This window comes from Erinaceus europaeus, chromosome 12 (assembly GCF_950295315.1).
Source record: "Erinaceus europaeus chromosome 12, mEriEur2.1, whole genome shotgun sequence".
Taxonomy (NCBI): domain Eukaryota; kingdom Metazoa; phylum Chordata; class Mammalia; order Eulipotyphla; family Erinaceidae; genus Erinaceus; species Erinaceus europaeus.
This window is the reverse complement of record NC_080173.1, coordinates 3,793,847-3,814,092: the sequence shown is the minus strand read 5'-3', so window position 1 is coordinate 3,814,092 and position 20,246 is coordinate 3,793,847. Positions and strand designations below refer to the sequence as shown.

General features: G+C 43.0%; 1 protein-coding gene across 6 annotated transcripts in view; it reads right to left on the bottom strand.

Moving 5' to 3' along the window:
• HELZ (helicase with zinc finger) overlaps nt 1–20,246 on the bottom strand; it is a 166,245-nt gene that overhangs the window by 17,950 nt on the left and 128,049 nt on the right. For all 6 annotated transcript variants that reach the window (XM_060202610.1, XM_060202607.1, XM_060202609.1 and 3 more), the window contains 4 exons: nt 17,103–17,182; nt 12,811–13,393; nt 12,202–12,427; nt 10,814–11,330 (listed from right to left, as the gene is read on the bottom strand). In XM_060202610.1, coding sequence (XP_060058593.1) covers nt 10,814–11,330; nt 12,202–12,427; nt 12,811–13,393; nt 17,103–17,182 — 1,406 coding nt within the window. The remainder of the gene's footprint in view (nt 1–10,813; nt 11,331–12,201; nt 12,428–12,810; nt 13,394–17,102; nt 17,183–20,246) is intronic.

Here is a 20,246-nt window from a genome sequence, read left to right as displayed (position 1 = left end):
CACAAAATGTGCTCATGCAGGCTCATCGCATTCTTCATAATAGTGAAGATGAGAGCTACGAGCAGCAAATGACTTTCTCTCCTCTCCCCTCCCCTCCCCTCCCCTCCACTCCTCTCCTCTCCCGGATCAACTAGGAATACCAAAGGAGACCACCCGGACCGAAACAAGACAGGACTAGAATGACCACAGGAACCCAGTAAATCCCCCGTGAGTACAAACACGCGTGGCTGGTGACAGAGAGGAGAGAGGGGCCTAAGGAGAGATTAAGTGACTGCTAACAGTTCAGCAGTTTATCAGTGGAGACACCACCTCCAGTCTGCTCCACAACAAGGGGACAGCTGAAGGGAGGAGAGGACTCCCCAGAGACTCACCAAGTGCAACTCTGAGTCTCCATTGCTACTGCCCTCAGAATCCAGAGCAGTGGCAGGGAGGGACACCAGGGGACAGAGATCTAACCGGGAAACTCAGGAGAAGACCTGTACCTCGGTGGCATAGCTGAGGGGCTGTGAAAGTCTCTTTGCATAACCACTGGATTATCTCTGCCACACCCTGCTTTATCTCTTGGTCAGGAGTCAGTGATTAAGCTGAAGCCTATTGATAATTTAAAAGCCCTATAGCCCTATAGCCTACAGACTCCCATAGCCTACATGAAAGAAAAAAAAAAAAGAGAGGCTTTTAAACCACAGAGCTCCAAGTCAGAGATTTAAATACTATTGAAACAACTGTTAACTTCCGCCACTGTGAAACCTTTAATTAACTTACTTAGACACAGGTCAATCCAGGCAATAGTGATCAATAATTTGAAAAGTACTGATAAAGGGAACTCATAACATAATATATAAAATGGTTAAAACAACAATAAGAAATATTGGAGAATCGAACCAGGACAAGAGCCCAGCTAAAAGTAATCCAGAGGGTGAAACACAAAATAACGAGTTCAACATCCAAACATTAGCTAAGGAAATAATAACAGGAGTGAGTAAAGAATTTGAAAAAATTATAATCAGAAATATAGGAACAACAAATGAGAATATGGAAGAAAATACTAATTATCTCATGGTTATTAGAGAGCTGAAAGCTAAGCTAAGAATACAACTAGCTGGGAGTTGGGCTGTAGCGCAGCGGGTTAAGCACAGGTGGCGCAAAGCACAAGGACTAGCATAAGGATCCCAGTTCGAACCCCGGCTCCCCACCTGCAGGGGAGTTGCTTCACAGGCGGTGAAGCAGGTCTGCAGGTGTCTATCTTTCTCTCCTCCTCTCTGTCTTCCCCTCCTCTCTCCATTTCTCTCTGTCCTATCCAACAACGACGACAACAACAATAATAACTACGACAATAAAACAACAAGGGCAACAAAAGGGAATGAATAAATAAAACAAATATTAAAAAAAAGAAATTAAAAAAAAAGAATACAACTAGCTGAACAAGCTAAAACAGTATCAGAGCAGGGCAACAAAATAGATGAACTCCAGAAAACAGTAGAGGGCAGACAGAATAGAATCTATGAGGCTGAAGACAGAATTAGCAAGATTGAGGATGAATTAGAGACAACTAAAAAAGAAGTAAGAGATCTCAAAAAGAGATTAAGAGATGCTGAAAACAACAACAGAGTCCTATGGGATGACTTCAAAAGAAACAATATACGCATTATTGGCTTACCAGAGGAAGAAAGAGAAGAAAGAGAAGAAGAGGAAGAAAGCATTTTCCAGACCATAATAGCTGAAAATTTCTCTAGTCTAGACAACACCAAAGACATAAAGATTCAAGAAGCCCAGAGGGTCCCAAACAGAATTAACCCAGACCTAAAGACACCAAGACATGTCATACTTAGAATGGAAAGGAATAAGGATAAAGAAAGGATCCTGAAGGCTGCAAGAAGAAAAAAAAAGAGTCACCTACAAAGGAAAACCCATAAGATTAGCAGCAGACTTCTCCATACAAACACTACAGGCCAGAAGAGAATGGCAAGATATCTATCGAGTGCTCAATGAGAAAGGCTTTCAGCCAAGAATACAATATCCTGCTAGACTGTCATTCAGACTAGATGGAGGCATCAAAACCTTCTCAGACAAGCAACAGTTGAAGGAATCAACTATCACCAAGCCTGCCCTGAAAGAAGTTCTGAAAGGTCTCCTATAAACAATCAGACCACCACAAATAGGACATATATCAAAACGCTCTAAAACTCTACAAGAATGGCGTTGAAATATCTTCAATCTTTGATATCAATAAATGTCAATGGCCTGAATTCACCTATTAAAAGACACAGAGTAGGAAGATGGATCAGAAAACACAACCCAACAATATGCTGTCTACAGGAAACCCACCTAACTCAACAAGACAAACACAGACTTAAAGTGAAAGGATGGAAAACTATCATACAAGCCAATGGCCCACAAAAAAGGGCAGGAACAGCTATTCTCATTTCTGACATGATAGACTTTAAAATATATAAGATTAAAAAAGATAGGAATGGACACTATTTAATGCTCAGAGCATCAGTCAATCAAGAGGACTTAACAATTTTTAACATCTATGCACCCAATGAGAAGCCATCTAAATACATCAAACTTCTACTGAAAGAGCTACAGCAATATATTAACAGTAACACAGTCATTGTAGGGGACTTCAACACCCCACTCTCTCAACTTGACAGATCATCCAGGCAGAAAATCAATAAAGACATGAGGAAGCTAAATGAAGAGATAGATAAACTAGAACTATTGGACATTTTCAGAGTCATTCATCCCAAGAAACTGGAATATACATTTTACTCAAATCCACATGGGTCATTCTCAAGGATAGACCATATGTTAGGCCACAAAGACAGCATCAGCAAATTCAAGAGCATGGAAATCATCCCAAGCATCTTCTCAGACCACAGTGGAATTAAACTAATACTTAACAATCAACAAAAGATCAGTAACAGTCCCAAAATGTGGAAGCTCAACAGTATACTTCTTAACAACTTCTGGGTCAAAGAGGAAATCAAGGAAGAAATCAAAATGTTTCGAGAGTTCAATGAAAATGAAGACACAAGCTATCAAAATATTTGGGACACAGCTAAAGCAGTCCTAAGAGGGAAGTTCATAGCTATACAAGCACACATTACGAAACAAGAAAAAGCACAAATAAACAGCCTGATTGCACATCTTAAAGACCTAGAAGAAGAACAACAAAGGAACCCTAAAGCAACCAGAAGGACAGAAATCACTAAGTTAGGGCAGAAATCAATAACATTGAGAATAGGAAAACCATACAAAAGATCAACGAAAGTAAATGTTGGTTCTTCGAAAGAGTGAACAAAATGGACAAACCTTTAGCCAGACTCACAAAACAAAGAAGGGAGAAGACCCAAATAAATCAGATAGTAAATGAAAGAGGAGATATCACAACAGACACAGCAGAAATTCAACATATCATGTGAGGCTTCTATGAACAACTATATGCCACCAAGCTAGAGAACCTGGAAGAAATGGACGATTTCCTAGATACCTACCAACTTCCAAAACTAAGTAAAGAGGAAGTGGATAACATGAACAGGCCCATCACAGCTAATGAAATTGAAACAGTTATCAAAAATCTCCCCAAAAATAAAAGTCCTGGACCAGATGGTTTTACAAATGAATTCTACAAAACCTTCAAAGAAGAACTAATACCTCTACTTTTAAAAATCTTCCAGAAGGGGGTCAGGCAGTGACGCAGTGGGTTAAGCACACGTGGCGCAAAGCGCAGTGACCGGCATAAGGATGCCGGTTCGAGCCCCCGGCTCCCCACCTGCAGGGGAGTCGCTTCACAGGCGGTGAAGCAGGTCTGCAGGTGTCTATCTTTCTCTCCCCTTCTCTGTCTTCCCCTCCTCTCTCCATTTCACTCTGTCCTATCCAACAACGAATTGCGTCAACAAGGGCAATAATAATAACCACAACGAAGCTACAGGAAGGGCAACAAAAGGGGGGAAAAAATGGCCTCCAGGAGCGGTGGATTCATGGTGCAGGCACCGAGCCCAGCAATAACCCTGGAGGAGGGAAAAAAAAAAAATCTTCCAGAAGATTGAAGACACCGGAATACTCCCTGCCAGCTTCTATGAAGCCAACATCACCCTGATACCAAAAGCAGACAGGGACACAACCAGAAAAGAAAACTACAGACCAATATCTCTGATGAACATAGATGTGAAAATATTAAACAAAATTCTAGCCAACCGGATACAGCAGTGTATCAAAAAGATTGTTCATTATGACCAAGTGGGGTTTATCCCAGGCATGCAAGGTTGGTTTAATATACGTAAATCAATCAATGTGATCCACCACGTCAACAAAAGCAAGACCAAAAACCACATGGTCATATCAATACATGCAGAGAAAGCCTTGGACAAAATACATCCCTTTATGATCAAAACACTACAAAAAATGGGAATAGACGGAAAATTCCTCAAGATAGTGGAGTCTATATATACAAACCTACAGCCAACATCATACTCAATGGTGAAAAACTGGAAGCATTTCCCCTCAGATCTGGTACTAGACAGGGCTGCCCACTATCACCATTACTATTCAACATAGTGTTGGAAGTTCTTGCCATAGCAATCAGGCAGGAGCAAGGAATTAAAGGGATACATATTGGAAGAGAAGAAGTCAAACTCTCCTTATTTGCAGATGACATGATAGTATACATAGAAAAACCTAAAGAATCCAGCAAGAAGCTTTGGAAGTCACCAGGCAATACAGTAAGGTGTCAGGCTATAAAATTAACATTCAAAAGTCCGTAGCATTCCTCTATGCAAACACTAAGTTAGAAGAAATTGAAATCCAGAAATCAATTCCTTTTACTATAGCAACAAAAACAATAAAATATCTAGGAGTAAATCTAACCAAGGAAGTGAAACACTTGTATACTGAAAATTATGAGTCACTACTCAAAGAAATTGAAAAAGACACAAAGAAGTGGAAAGATATTCCATGTTCATGGGTTGGAAGAATTAACATCATCAAAATGAATATATTACCCAGAGCCATCTACAAATTTAATGCTATCCCCATCAAGATCCCAAGCACATTTTTAGGAGAATAGAAAAAATGCTACAAATATTTATCTGGAACCAGAAAAGACCTAGAATTGCCAAGACAATCTTGAGAAAAAAGAACAGAACCGGAGGCATCACACTCCCAGATCTCAAACTGTATTATAGGGCCATTGTCATCAAAACTGCTTGGTACTGGAACATGAACAGACACACTGACCAGTGGAATAGAATTGAGAGCCCAGAAATGAGGCCCCACACCTATGGACAGCTAATCTTTGACAAAGGGGCCCAGACTATTACATGGGGAAAGCAGAGTCTCTTCAACAAATGGTTTTGGAAACAATGGGTTGAAACATGCAGAAGAATGAAACTGAATCATTGTATTTCACCAAATACAAAAGTAAATTCCAAGTGGATCAAGGACTTAGATGTTAGACCACAAACTATCAAATACTTAGAGGAAAATATTGGCAGAACTCTTTTCTGTATAAATTTTAAAGACATTTTCAATGAAACGAATCCAATTACAAAGAAGACTAAGGCAAGTATAAACATATGGGACTACATCAAATTAAAAAGCTTCTTCACAGCAAAAGAAACCACTACCCAAACCAAGAGACCTCTCACAGAATGGGAGAAGATCTTTACATGTCATACATCAGATAAGAGTTTAATAACCAACATATATAAAGAGCTTGCCAGACTCAACAACAAGACAACAAATAACCCCATCCAAAAATGGGGGGAGAACATGGACAGAATATTCACCACAGAAGAGATCCAAAAGGCCGAGAAACACATGAAAAAATGCTCCAAGTCTCTGATTGTCAGAGAAATGCAAATCAAGACAACAATGAGATATCACTTCACTCCTGTGAGAATGTCATACATCAGAAAAGGGAACAGCAGCAAATGCTGGAGAGGGTGTGGGGTCAAAGGAACCCTCCTACACTGCTGGTGGGAATGTCAATTGGTCCAACCTCTGTGGAGAACAGTCTGGAGAACTCTCAGAAGGCTAGAAATGGACCTACCCTATGACCCTGCAATTCCCCTCCTGGGGATATATCCTAAGGAACCCAACATATCCATCCAAAAAGATCTGTGTACACATATGTTCTTGGCAGCACAATTTGTAGTAGCCAAAACCTGGAAGCAACCCAGGTGTCCAACAACAGATAAGTGGCTGAGCAAGTTGTGGTATATATACACAATGGAATACGACTCAGCTGTAAAAAATGGTGACTTCACCGTTTTCAGCCGATCTTGGATGGACCTTGAAAAAATCATGTTGAGTGAAATAAGTCAGAAACAGAAGGATGAATATGGGATGATCTCACTCTCAGGCTGAAGTTGAAAATCAAGATCAGAAAAGAAAACACAAGTAGAACCTGAAATGGAATTGGCGTATTGCACCCAAGTAAAAGACTCTGGGGTGGGTGGGTGGGGAGAATACAGGTCCATGAAGGACGATAAATGACATAGTGGAGGTTGTATTGTTAAATGGGAAACTGGGAAATGTTATGCATGTACAAACTATTGTATTTACTGTTGAATGTAAAACATTAATTCCCCAATAAAGAAATAAATTTAAAAAAAAAGAAAAAATAGTGAAGATGAAAATTGTGACACACCATTCAACAGAGTACTAGTGAGTCTTAAAAAGTTCTCATACAAACTAGCAAGTAGGTGAGCTCTGAAAATAGTCTAAATCAAGAAGACAGACGCAAAAGACGGGATGTATCTTTCCATTTAAATGAAATGTATCCACACAGACAAAAAGTAGCTAAGAGATCTGTTAAAAAAAAAAAAAAGAAAGAAGAGAAGAGAAGAGAAGAGAAGAGAAGAGAAGAGAAGAGAAGAGAAGAGAAGAGAAGAGAAGAGAAGAGAAAAGTAAGGGGGAATCGAATAGTAGCGCAGCAGGTAAAGCGCAGGTGGCGCAAAGCCAAAGGATGGGTGTAAGGATCACGGTTCAAGCCCCCGGCTCCCCAGAGTCACTTCACAGGTGGTGAAGCAAGTCTGCAGGTGTCTCTTTCTCTCTAGCCACGAACCCCCATCTTCCTCTCCCCTCTCCATTTCTCTCTGTCCTATCCAACAACAATAATAATAACTACAACAATAAAACAACCAGGGCAACAAAAGGGAATAAATAAAAAATTTTTTAAAAAGTAGCTAGGATCTGGAGGTAGGGAAAGCGGAGAAATAGTAATCTTGAATTCGTGATGATGATTGTTGTACAACATTCTGCATATACTCCAATTTACTAAACTGGACTTTAAAATGGCTAAGATGTTTCTGTTATATTAATTTTATCATAAAGAGCAGTATTTATCATAGGCAGTTATCATAAATAGTTAACTGAGAACTACATAACTGCTCAGCTGGAAAGCTATTCCATTACAATCTGAAGTTACAGCAATGTGTCAAGTCTGAAAAATATGAGTCCAGATTTCTAGATTCTCAGATGTTTACAGATACCAATTCATCTTGGGTTCGCACTTTACATCAGGATAGCTACACTAACGTGCTTTACTGACAGTTCCTATGCAAACTGGATACTGGAACAATCTCAACAAATTACCTCAAAAACTTTGTTAATGAGATACATATGAAAGCCAACCATTAAGTCAATGTCTATAGCAGAAACCTTGCCGAACATGTGAGTTGATTACCTCCAAAGTCTTCAGAAATAATTTGGGAACTGTGAAAGTGAAGCAGTCGAAAATATTTTTCCTATATAACAATTGGAATGGTTTATCCCGTTTTAAGAATGACCACAGCAAGCTTCACACATTTTTATCTTTGGTCACTGCAGGCTTACTGCCAACCGCTGGACAACGATTTTAGCTCTTTTGGAAGATCTAAAACCTGGATGCTACTATTCCCCGTTAACAGATGGACCTAACGGTGCTCTCTGGAGCCACCTAAGTCATGTAGCCTCACCACTCCTGTGCGGGTTCCCATTCAGTGGGGGAGAGGGCAGGGGTGGGAGACAAACAGGAACACTAGAGCACCAGAGCTGTCCCCAATACTGTGACACCCCACACACACACACTAGAGCACCAGAGCTGTCCCCAATACTGCGGCACCCCCCCCACACACACTAGAGAACCAGAGCTGTCCCCGATATACTGTGGCACCCCACACACACACTAGAGCACCAGAGCGGTCCCCAATACTGCGGCACCCCCCCACACACACACTAGAGAACCAGAGCTGTCCCGATACTGTGGCACCCCCCCCACACACACTAGAGAACCAGAGCTGTCTCCAATACTGTGGCACCCCCACACACTAGAGCACCAGAGCTGTCCCCAATACTGTGGCACCCCCCCACACACACACAATAGAGCACCAGAGCTGTCCCCAATACTGTGGCACCCCCCACACACACTAGAGCACCAGATCTGTCCCCAATACTGTGACACCCCACACACTAGAGCACCAGAGCTGTCCCCAATATTGTGGCACCCCCCCCCACACACACACTAGAGCACCAGAGCTGTCCCCAATACTGTGATACCCCCCCACACACACTAGAGCACCAGAGCTGTCCCCAATACTGTGGCACCCCACACACACACTAGAGCACAAGAGCTGTCCCCAATACTGTGGCACCCCCCACACACACTAAAGCACCAGAGCTGTCCCCAATACTGTGACACACACACACACACACACACTAGAGCACCACAGCTGTCCCCAATACTGTGACACCCCCCCACACACACTAGAGCACCAGCGCTGTCCCCAATACTGTGGCACCCCACACACACTAGAACACCAGAGCTGTCCCCAATACTGTGGCACCCCCACACACACTAGAACACCAGAGCTGTCCCCAATACTGTGGCACCCCACACACACACTAAAGCACCAGAGCTGTCCCCAATACTGTGACACACACACACACACACACACACACACACTAGAGCACCACAGCTGTCCCCAATACTGTGACACACACACACACACACACACACACACACACACTAGAGCACCAGCGCTGTCCCCAATACTGTGGCACCCCACACACACACTAGAGCACCAGAGTTGTCCCCAATACTGTGGCACCCCCCACACACACTAGAGCACCAGAGCTGTCCCCAATACTGTGACACCCCCCACACACACTAGAGCACAAGAGCTGTCCCCAATACTGTGGGACCCCACACACACACTAGAGCACCAGAGCTGTCCCCAATACTGTGACACCCCCCACACACACTAGAGCACCAGAGCTGTCTCCAATACTGTGGGACCCCACACACACACTAGAGCACCACAGCTGTCCCCAATACTGTGACACACACACACACACTAGAGCACCAGAGCTGTCTCCAATACTGTGACACCCCACACACACACTAGAGCACCAGAGCTGTCCCCAATACTGTGACACCCCCCACACACACTAGAGCACCAGAGCTATCTCCAATACTGTGACACCCCACACACACACTAGAGCACCAGAGCTGTCCCCAATACTGTGACACCCCCCACACAGACACTAGAGCACCAGAGCTGTCCCCAATACTGTGACACCCCACACACACACTAGAGCACCAGAGCTGTCCCCAATACTGTGGCACCCCCCCACACACACTAGAGAACCAGAGCTGTACCCAATACTGTGACACCCCACACACACACTAGAGCACCAGAGCTGTCCCCAATACTGTGACACCCCACACACACACTAGAGCACCAGAGCTGTCCCCAATACTGTGGCACCCCCCCACACACACTAGAGAACCAGAGCTGTACCCAATACTGTGACACCCCACACACACACTAGAGAACCAGAGCTGTCCCCAATACTGTGACACCCCACACACACACTAGAGAACCAGAGCTGTACCCAATACTATGGCACCCCCACACACACACACTAGAGCACCAGAGCTGTCCCCAATACTGTGACACCCCCCACACACACTTGAGCACCAGAGCTGTCCCCAATACTGTGACACCCCCCACACAGACACTAGAGCACCAGAGCTGTCCCCAATACTGTGACACCCCACACACACACACTAGAGCACCAGAGCTGCCCCCAATACTATGGCACCCCACACACACACTAGAGCACCAGAGCTGCCCCCAATACTGTGGCACCCCACACACACACACACACACACACACACACACACACACACACACACACACTAGAGCACCAGAGCTGTCCCCAATACTGTGGCACCCCCCCACCCCGTGTGCTGCCAGGACTCAAACCTGGACCATGCACACAGGCAGAAAAGGTCTCTAGCCACTGAAGTCCATTCCTTAAGGCCTTATTGTAGCACAGTAAGATCTGTGTGAGACACCTGCAAATGCTGACAGCTGGACATAAGATGACTGCTGTGTGTCAGTCAGCTGTTTCAGTCCAAAAAAACACAATCAGGAGAAACAGGAGAAAGAACACAACGCTGGGAATTGGCCAGTGATTGAGAAAGTCGACAGTTTTGGAAAGGTCTAATTCACTCAAAATTATTTCACCGGATTGGACAGGTCAGAGCTCTCTGAATGAACCGTCTCTTGTAGTCAGTCAGATATCAAATATTCTCAAGCAGCAATAAAAGAAGGTAGAAGGCTTCATGTTTCAACAACAATGACCATTCTACAAACGCTGAAGTACCATAAGAGGGTAGAAATTATAATGAGTTTGAAGATTATCTTTAAAAGACTAGTAAGTTTACTAAGATGTGTCTAATATCATTGTCAAATTAGTAACTGGTGGTATTTGTCACAATCAACCAATCTCAAAAGAAAAGAAGGAAAAGAAAGATATTTACCTCTTCTAAGCTAGGGAGCGAAGAAGAAGACACTGTTCGAGATGACAGTGGGTGAAACGGCTCTTGACCGATCGCATGTTGATGATTCTGTATTTGTACAAAAGGGTTCTGCGGTGGCCTGTGAGGCAGTGGAGGTAGGCCGTAGGGAAAACCCGGCCCCATCAGGTGACTCTGTTGTAAGTTGGCAAAAGTCCACGCTCCATCTGGTGCCAGGTATTTCAAGGGAGGAGGGGCAATGTGTTCAGATGGCAATGAGAAAGGTGAGCTGAATATCTGGGGGGGTAGGCGCTGTGGAAATGCTGGGCTGTTGGCTACTTCAACGTCTCTGCTGCTGTCGTTAAAATTAGAAAAATGGCTACTGTGGTCTGTGCTGGACGGGGGAGATGGGATTGCTGGTGGGCTCCGAGTCTGAATTTGTCTATATTGCAAAAGTCTTGACTGAGGTGGCGGCATTTCAGCTAGTCCCCGTGTTTCACTTTGATCACGATTAGACAGTTCTCTGGTTAAGTCTTGAAACCTACATCAAGATGATGAAACATGAGGAGGAGAAAACAAAGGGAATTCCGGCCCGTCGCATTAAGGAGAGCCTGGCCAACTACATGTGGAAATCCTACCAACACAACTCCAATACTCCAATACTCAATTAGAAAGAGCAGTATTCTCAAATACCAGTATTAACTTCCATCGACAACATTAAGTATGCCCAAAGACTTGATTACTTTGCTGTTGGTGTTAAAAACAATTGTCTTTGTCGCTACACGTCTTTAGTAAGTGGCAGATATAAAAGGTTCCTACAGTGATGGACCTTACCCAAAAGAGATTAGCAAGCACTGCTGTAGTCACATGACACTGGCTATAGAAACAAGTTTAGAGTTAGAGGCAAATACTATTAATTCAAAGAAGGTAGAATTCTGTGCTACTATGGAAAGATAATGATAAATCTCTTAATTTTTCACCTTTACTCACTGATTAACTTCTGTCCTTATTCATTTTTTTGTTAGGAACCACTACTGAGTGTAATGGAATGATTCTTTTAGAAGTGGCCACATTATTAAAAAAAAAAAAAAAAAAAAAGGAAGTGGTCACATTCATTGTGCTGTAGAAGTCATGGTATATTTTTCTAAGCTTTCCTACCAAAAATGCATAGAAACATCAACCCAATAATTACAGCCCAACAGCAGATCACCCCCACCTAGATTTGCACGCGTCAGTGCTAAACGGATTCTCCGTCACTCTAGAGCCAGCCAATGCAACTGGGCAGTGTGACTCAAAGACCAGTTTCTCCAGGACAAGATTCCAACTTAAGGGAAAAAAGGACAGTATTCAGAGGGGAAACAACAAAACAAAAAACCAGCAGACGGCCTCACAGTTCAGTGGCTGTTTGGTACCTGGAGTCCGCTGCTTCTGCTTCCTCTTCAGCACTGCCGGGAAGCTTCCAGTCTGCTCTCAGGGGGGTCTGGTGCAATCCAGTGGGAGGCTGGGGGAGATGCTGGAGGTGAGGGTACGGGTATGGAATGCCGCCCTGACTGAGATAGGCATGGTGCTCACTCCACTGCTGCAAACGCATCTGCTGCTGCCGTAAAGTCTCCAGAGCTACACTCCCGTGCATACGGTCTGCAAGGACATTTGCAACACGTGGAAGTAAGTTCTCATGCTTGTGGGGTCTGAAGTTAAGTCTTGTTTTTACTACCAGATTTTCTCAACAAAGACACAGCTGAAAGGAGTTTCAGAGAAAGTAAATGTCTCTAAACGGCTCAGTTTCTCAGTAACAGAAATGTTACTGAGCAGTAAGTGTGCGACTGACATGGGGTTGCATCTGAAACCAAACCGGGGCCATCAGACTAAGTCATTGGTCTGTACTGGTATCACTTCAAAAAACAAGTCTATCCCGACCCAGATCAACATTAAGTAAGTGGTTCCAGCTAAGTGACCTCTGAACTTGCCAACCTGTCTCAGCTGGTGAGAGGTGACAGGTGAGAGGTGAGAGGTGCGCTTACCCAGAACCTCCCCCACCGGCAGCCCTGCAGGGCTCTCATCAGCGAAGTTATTCAGGTGCGCAGGAAGGATGTGGCCAGGCTGCGCGACGGCTCGCAGAGGACTGTGTCCGTGTCCTTCCTGCAGCATGGGGGGGTGCTGCTCAGGAAGCACAGTCTGTGCAGGAGGGGACTGCGGTCGATGAGAGACTGCGTGGTTAAAAAAAGCGCCGCCGGGTCCTGCCTGATAGGCAGGAGAAAGTTGAGGCGGTGGCTGCTGGGCCAGCTGATTCGGCGGCTGCTGCTGCTGCGGCTGGGCTACCTGACTCGGCTGGGGCGGCATTTGATTGGGCTGCTCAGGCAAAGTGTGCTGCTGCGGTTGACTTAACAGAGTGTGCTGCTGCGGGACTGGGAACGGTGGCCTGGGGAGCTGGGGGAGAGGGGGGAAATGCCGGCTAGGGATCGCGTACTGGGCGTGGGGGGCCGGAAGAGGGAGACTGAGGTGCCTTGGGTTGAGATTATCTTTGCGATGAAATTTGGTATTGGGGTAAATAACACTGGGACGTGATTCGGGACTTCTGTTCGGTGGATTTGATTCCAAATCAACCTAGAAAAAAGAAATAAGAAGGTCTTAACTGCAGAAAGCAGTGACACTGTACTTTACCCCGCTCCTAACACGCTTAAAGGGCGTTGTATACATTCTTATCAGCTACAGCAGGAGTGTGGGGCATGTTATATAATCAATCACATTCTGATAGTCAGCTGAGGGAATCAGTATTTTCCAAACTAGAGGAAATAAGATGGGAAGAAAACACCATGTTAAATTTGAGTCATAAGTAGACTAATATTACAAATCCACTTTAATTTCTTTAAAAAGCCTTATTTTTAATTTCACACTTTTTCCTTGGAAAGAGCTATTTATTTCTTCTAATACAAATCACTAAAATGTGTTCCTTCCTTCTTGTTTTATTGTTTTTATATATCACTTTCCCCTAAAGATGTCTGTATTACTAATAGAAACACTGTCTCAATTTATACAACTTGGAAGTGAATAAAGAACTACCCATTTTTGGTCACTTTTCACTGCTAGGAATTAACATTTATTCTTTCAACAAATATCTGAAGGTCTAGCAAGGGCACTGTGTCTGACACTAGAGATTAGAAGAACAAAAAAGAAGACTTAAGTGTGTATTCTCAAAAGCTTAGAGTAGGGATCAATAAACTACAGCTATCACATCAGCAGACTATTGTAAGCAAAACTATTGGAACAGTCACACCCATTCATTTACATATAGTTTAGAGCCATGTTCTTAATCCCATGGCAGAGATGAGTGGTTGCAGCAGGCCATTAAGGCCCAAAAGTTCTGAAGACTGAGTATCCGTTGGCCTTTGGCAGAAAGTTCGCTAAGTCTTAACTTAGGGTTCAGTAGAGGATACCAACACCTGAACACAGAATTAGAGGTGCTGGAAGAGAATGTGATGTGAGATTCTAAGTTACGGCTACTGAGTTGAATCTTTCTTTTTTAAATTTATTTATTTTATTCCTTTTTTTTTTTTTTGCCCTTGTTTTATTGTTGTTGTTATTGATGCTGTCATTGTTGGATAGGACAGAGAGAAATGGAGAGAGGAGGGGAAGACAGGGGGAGAGAAAGACAGACACCTGCAGACCTGCTTTATCGCCTGTGAAGCGACCCCCTGCAGGTGGGGAGCCGGGGGCTCAAACCGGGATCCTTATGGAGTTGAATCTTTCAAAAGGAACCAGAACCTTCTAGGTAGGGAAAGACATTCTAAATGAAGATGAAAAGATAGGGCAGAATTAGGAAGCATAAGAGGTTTTGTATTAAAAAAAAAAAAAGAGGTTTTGTACAGAGTTATAATTTCACTTGTTTACAATTAATGTTTTCCTCTTGACATCAGACGAAACCACAAGACTTTCAATGACACAAAATTCAGAATGATTCAATACTGAATACAAACATTTTCAATCCTGTAGACTGTGGTAAGCTGCCCTGCCTTTACTGATTCATTCATTCGCTTATATATTTATTTCTGTAGTTGCCAAGGCTCCACTGTTCTGGAATGGTTTTTTTTTTAACTGACAGAGACAGATAGTGAGGCAGAAAGAAAGAGTCAAAGAGACTGCCACAGCAAACCGTCCACCAGAGTGGCAGGGCAGCCTCAGACCTGGGCCAGGCCCGGGGCAAAGCGGCTCAGTATCCAGGTGAGCACTTCGCCACCTGCTGTCGAGGTCATGCCGACTAGAGAGGTGAGACCATTCTCCTGAAAAGCAAGTTTGGCCGCGAGTTGTCAGACAGACATAAAGTGTAACTAGGGACAAAGTCTCATGTTCAGCTCAGTCGCTCAATGGGCTATTCTGCTACATCAGCTGCTTCCCAAGTTCCAGCGGAGACAGTCACCGAGAGGCAAAGTCACTGATCTCAGCAAAGGTTCTCCTGTTTAGACATGAAGCTGACCACCCTAAAGACACAGAACAAGCAGTGTGTTTCTGAACTCAAGCTGAGGTACCTGTGGTGACTGAGTTAACTGCAACCAGGGGTCACGATCTACCAGACATAACCCAAATATCTACACTCTTGACTCACTACTTCAAAAAGACTGCTGTTAAATGTGGCCAATAAAGTTTTTATTGGCGATACACATACATATATCCCCTAGGAAAAGAAATAATAAGAATGACAACTCCAACACAGTCTTTCCAAGTATTCGCAATACTTTTTGAATATTTCAGAATCTGAGGTTTAATAATTTCAGTGAAATGTGAAGACCTAATATTAGAATACATAGGTTAAAAGGCAACTAAAAGATGAGGCAGAGGAGGCCAGAAGCTAGTTCACCGGGTAAAGCCCTCATTTTACTATGCACCAAGATGCAGGCCCAAGCCCCAGCTACCACGTGGGAACATCTCGCAAACAGGTAGCTTCACAAGCAGTGGGATGGTGCTGTGGGGTATGTCTCTCCTCCTTCTGGTGTTCACCTTCTATGAAAGAGAAGATGGGGGGGAGAGACACAACAAACAGGCCCACTGGAAAGAGTGGAACCATGCAGGTATGAAGCTCCAGAGAAAGCTCTGGAAGAAATAAAAGAGAGATCTCGATGAGGCAGGAAGGAAAAATTTGGTATTAGCTATAAAGAACATGAAGAGCAAAGGAAGCCGCACTTTAAAACACAGTCTACTGGGAGTCGGGTGCTAGCGCAGCGGGTTAAGCACAAGGACCGGCATAAGGATCCCGGTTCAAGCCCTCGGCTCCCCACCTTGCAGGGGAGTCACTTCACAGACGGTGAAGCAGGTCTGCAGGTGTCTGTCTTTCTCTCCCCCTCTGTCTTCCCCTCCTCTCTCCATTTCTTTCTGTCCTATCCAACAATGACGACATCAACAACAACAATAACTACTACAACAACAATAAAAAAAAAAAAGGGCAACAAAAGGGAAAAAAACCACAATCTACCTATCAATTGACTTCAGAGGAAAGGGAACTAGGAGCTAGACAGGGACAAGGTCTGTGAGGTGACTAGAAGACAAAAGGTTAACGCCAATGGGAACTCTTCTGAGACTACTGATAAGGAAGTAGGACATAGTAGGAATAGTCAAGGATACAGCAAGTGCCATGAAGCCACACGCTCGAGCTTTTACATTAGCAGAGCAAACTCCTGATGATGTCAGTCAGAGGTAAGGTCACCACCTGCTCACAGAATAACCGAAGGTGGAAGCATTAAAAAGAACTGCTTGGAAATGGGGCAAAGTGAGCTAGGTAGATGTAGGAGAAATTCAGAGGAACCCCACTGGTCCCCTGAGATTAGAAGAATGGTTTCTAGGGGCAGTAACTGAACTAATGATTTTATTTCCCCTAACAAGCAAAGAAACAGAATAGATGAATAGATGGACAGTGTTCAGGATTTATACAGTGGCTATGAGCAGAACAGAGAGGGAGGGACTTAACATTAACCTTTATTCCTCTGGAGAACTGAATGCTTCCACTGGAATAACAGCTCTTTCCACTCTGAGATAATTTTCAATGTTATCCGGAGTTTTGCGTTCATGTGTTACTTTACTACAGCATGTCTGTAAGTGCTAGTCTATCACTAAATAACACAAGTTTAGAAAAGCACATTGGTCAATGTAATCGTTCAGCCAAAGGAAGGAAGGGGGGAGACAGCATGACTTTTCACCCTTGTGAAGCAACAGACACAAAAGCTCTGCGTGAAGTTCATGGCAGCTGTTTGTCTCGAGCGCACCGCAGCACGATGGTGCCGTCTAGACCCGTCAGCACCGCGCTCACTCTGGGCCAGCAGCGTACCTGTTTTGATTCTGTAGGCTTTTTCTCTGGTGTTCGAATCTTATTAATTTCAGGTCCAGGATTACTTGTGTCACTTTTACCTGAGAAAATATTTTTAGATTTTTATGAATTGTCTCTAGCAGATATGACACTTCCCATGATTACACAACATTAGATAAAATAGAATATTTGAAATATTTTCACCATTTTATCATCAGAACCTACTGCCTTTCTTATACTTTTTCTTTAAAAAAAAAAAAACTTTACTTGTTTTATTGTAATGAGAGAGACAGAGAGAAAGAGAGATGCACAGAGAGATAGCAGAGCACTGCTAGGTTCTAGCTTGTGGAGGGACAGGAGATTGAACCTGGGACTTGCAAGCCTCAGGTATGAAAGTCTTTTTATAAGTCTTTTTATACACAGCATGCTATCTTTCATGGCCTGTCTGTGTTTTCTTAAATATTCAGGACTTCCCCACCTGCAGGGGAGTCGCTTCACAGGCGGTGAAGCAGGTCTGCAGGTGTCTGTCTTTCTCTCCTCCTCTCTGTCTTCCCCTCCTCTCTCCATTTCTCTCTGTCCTATCCAGCAACGACAACAACAATAATAACTACAACAATAAAACAACAAGGGCAACAAAAGGGAATAAATAAATAAAATAAAAAATAAATTCAGGACTGCCCTTTCTCTTCAAGAAAGAAAATTAGTTGGCATATTGCACCAAAGGAAAAGACTGGGGGGGGGGGGGGGTCCAGGTCCTGGAACATGATGGCAGAAGAGGACCTGCTCTTGTTTTGTTACATGCAAAGCTGGGAAATGTTACACATGTACTAACTACTATATTTTACTGTTGACTGTAAACCATTAATCCTCCAATATATATATTTTTTAAGTTAAGACCTGGGGGCCGGGTGGTGGTGCACCTGGTTGAGCGTGTGTATTACAATGCACAAGGACCTGGGTTCGAGCCTTGGTCCCCACCTGCAGGGGGAAAGCTTTACGAGTGGTGAAGCAGGGCTGCAGGTGTCTCTCTGTCTCTCTCCCTCTCTAGCACCCCCTTCCCTCTTGATTTCCGGCTGTCTCTATCCAATAAATAAAGATAATCATAAATGAAAAAAATTTTTAGAGTTAAGACCTAATGAGAGAATAAACTTAAAATATCAAAGAATTCTAAAGGTAATTGCCCAACATCCAGAATTCATAGCTTCATTTTCTTAAAGTAGACATTTAAAAAGGCTTGAGACTTTTGTCTATAAAGGTTCACTGTTTTAGTCATTTACAAATGTAGTGAAAGAAAAATTCAAATGAGTCGATCACTTTAGCAAAGGAATCTAAACTGAATATATATTCTGACGAATGTATTTAAATGTTTAAAGTGCACATGATGAAGACGTACAAATGTGTACCGTTAAAACACTGCCTTATCAACCAATGGAAAGTCAATACATTTTTTCTCGAAAAGAAAAAATATAATAGGTGCTTACATAGAGTGAATAAATAGCAGAGAGAGCAAAATTCAGGTTGAAAAATGAGTCATAAGCAAGGGAGGTGGCATAATGGCTCCGCCAAAGACTTCATGCCTGCGGCTCTGAGGTCCCCGGTTCAATCTATGGCACCACCATGAGCCACAGGGGAGCAGCACTGGGGTTAACAAAGAAGAATTCAAATGCAACTGAAAAACCCCTGCTACCTCACACTGGTGAAAATCTCAAATCTATGAGGATTAATTGCCGGATATTCTCGTTTTGGATTCCCATTTGAAGCTGATCTTTAAAGAATGCGACTATGACTTTGTAAAATGAATTAACATGCCAATGAATAGCCTGACCACTGAACTTGACAGAATGGAAACAATGACTGAGATAGAAACGCACTGCATGAAAAGTAGCAGCACATCAGACGTTTAAGAAGAAAGATTTAGCACCTGGTTAAGTACACACACTACATACAATGTGCAAGGACCCAGGTTCAAGCCTCAGGTCCCCACCTGCAAGGAGGAAACTTCACAAGTGGTGAAGCAGGGCTGTCGGTCCCCTCACCCTTTCTCCCCTGCCACCTTTGCTTTCAATTTCTGTCTCTATATTCAAAATAAATAAATAAATAAACATTCAAAACTCTCACAGTTTCCAAGTAATGATTTTCCCATAAAAGAAAATTAAAGCATTTAAAATTTATCTTTATTTTAAAAAAACCAAACTTGTCAGCCCAGTATTCTAAGCTTTACAAAAATATATTAAAATATATTTCAGACAAAAATGACAAGGGACATTATCAACAGCAGAAATGCACTACAAAGGAAGTTATTCAGATGAAAGGAAAATAATATCAGATGTAAACATGGATACAAGAGGAAAAAGATTACAAGATTAGCAGAAGTATTAACTTTCTTATTCTCTAAAACTCTTTTTTGCTATATAGAAAATGGCAAACTACAAATTGAAAAGAAGGCTGTGAGAAGTTAAAATGCAGAATATAAGGGCCTAAAGCAGATACTAAAGTAATACAGAGCTGTAAGCTAGTAAGCCAACAAGGAGATACAGTAAAGCCACAAAATACACTCAACAAATCAAAAGAAATCTGAAGAAAAGGGGGAAATTGGGCTGGTAGTGGTGCATCTTGCTGAGTGCACCAGACCTGGGATCCAGCCCCCAGTCCCTGCACACAGGGTGAAAGTTTTGCAAGTGGTATAGCAGTGCTGCAGGTATCTTTCTCTCTGTCACTATCAAAGAAGAAACAAGAAAAAAGAAAAAAGAAACAAGAATTGGCCACCAAAAGTAGTGGATTTGCCATGCAGGCACTGAGCCCTTAGTGGTAATCTTGGTAGTAAAACAAAAACCTTACAGTCAGCTACATGCTGTCTGAAAGAAATGCACTTGAATCATAAAGACACACACACACACACACACACACACACACACACACACACACACACACACACACACACACACACCTCCTATGTTAACATGAATAGACAGAAAGCTGATGTGGTTATAAATCAAGTAGACTTGAGAGCGAGGAGTACTGAGAGCAGGAATACTGAATGTCCTTCCAAACTGGTAACTCACTAATCAAAAACACATAACCCTAGTTGTTTATGTACCTACTAAAATGTTTTTAAATTCATCAGGCAAAACATAAAGGAAAAATGGACAAATACTGATTATGTTT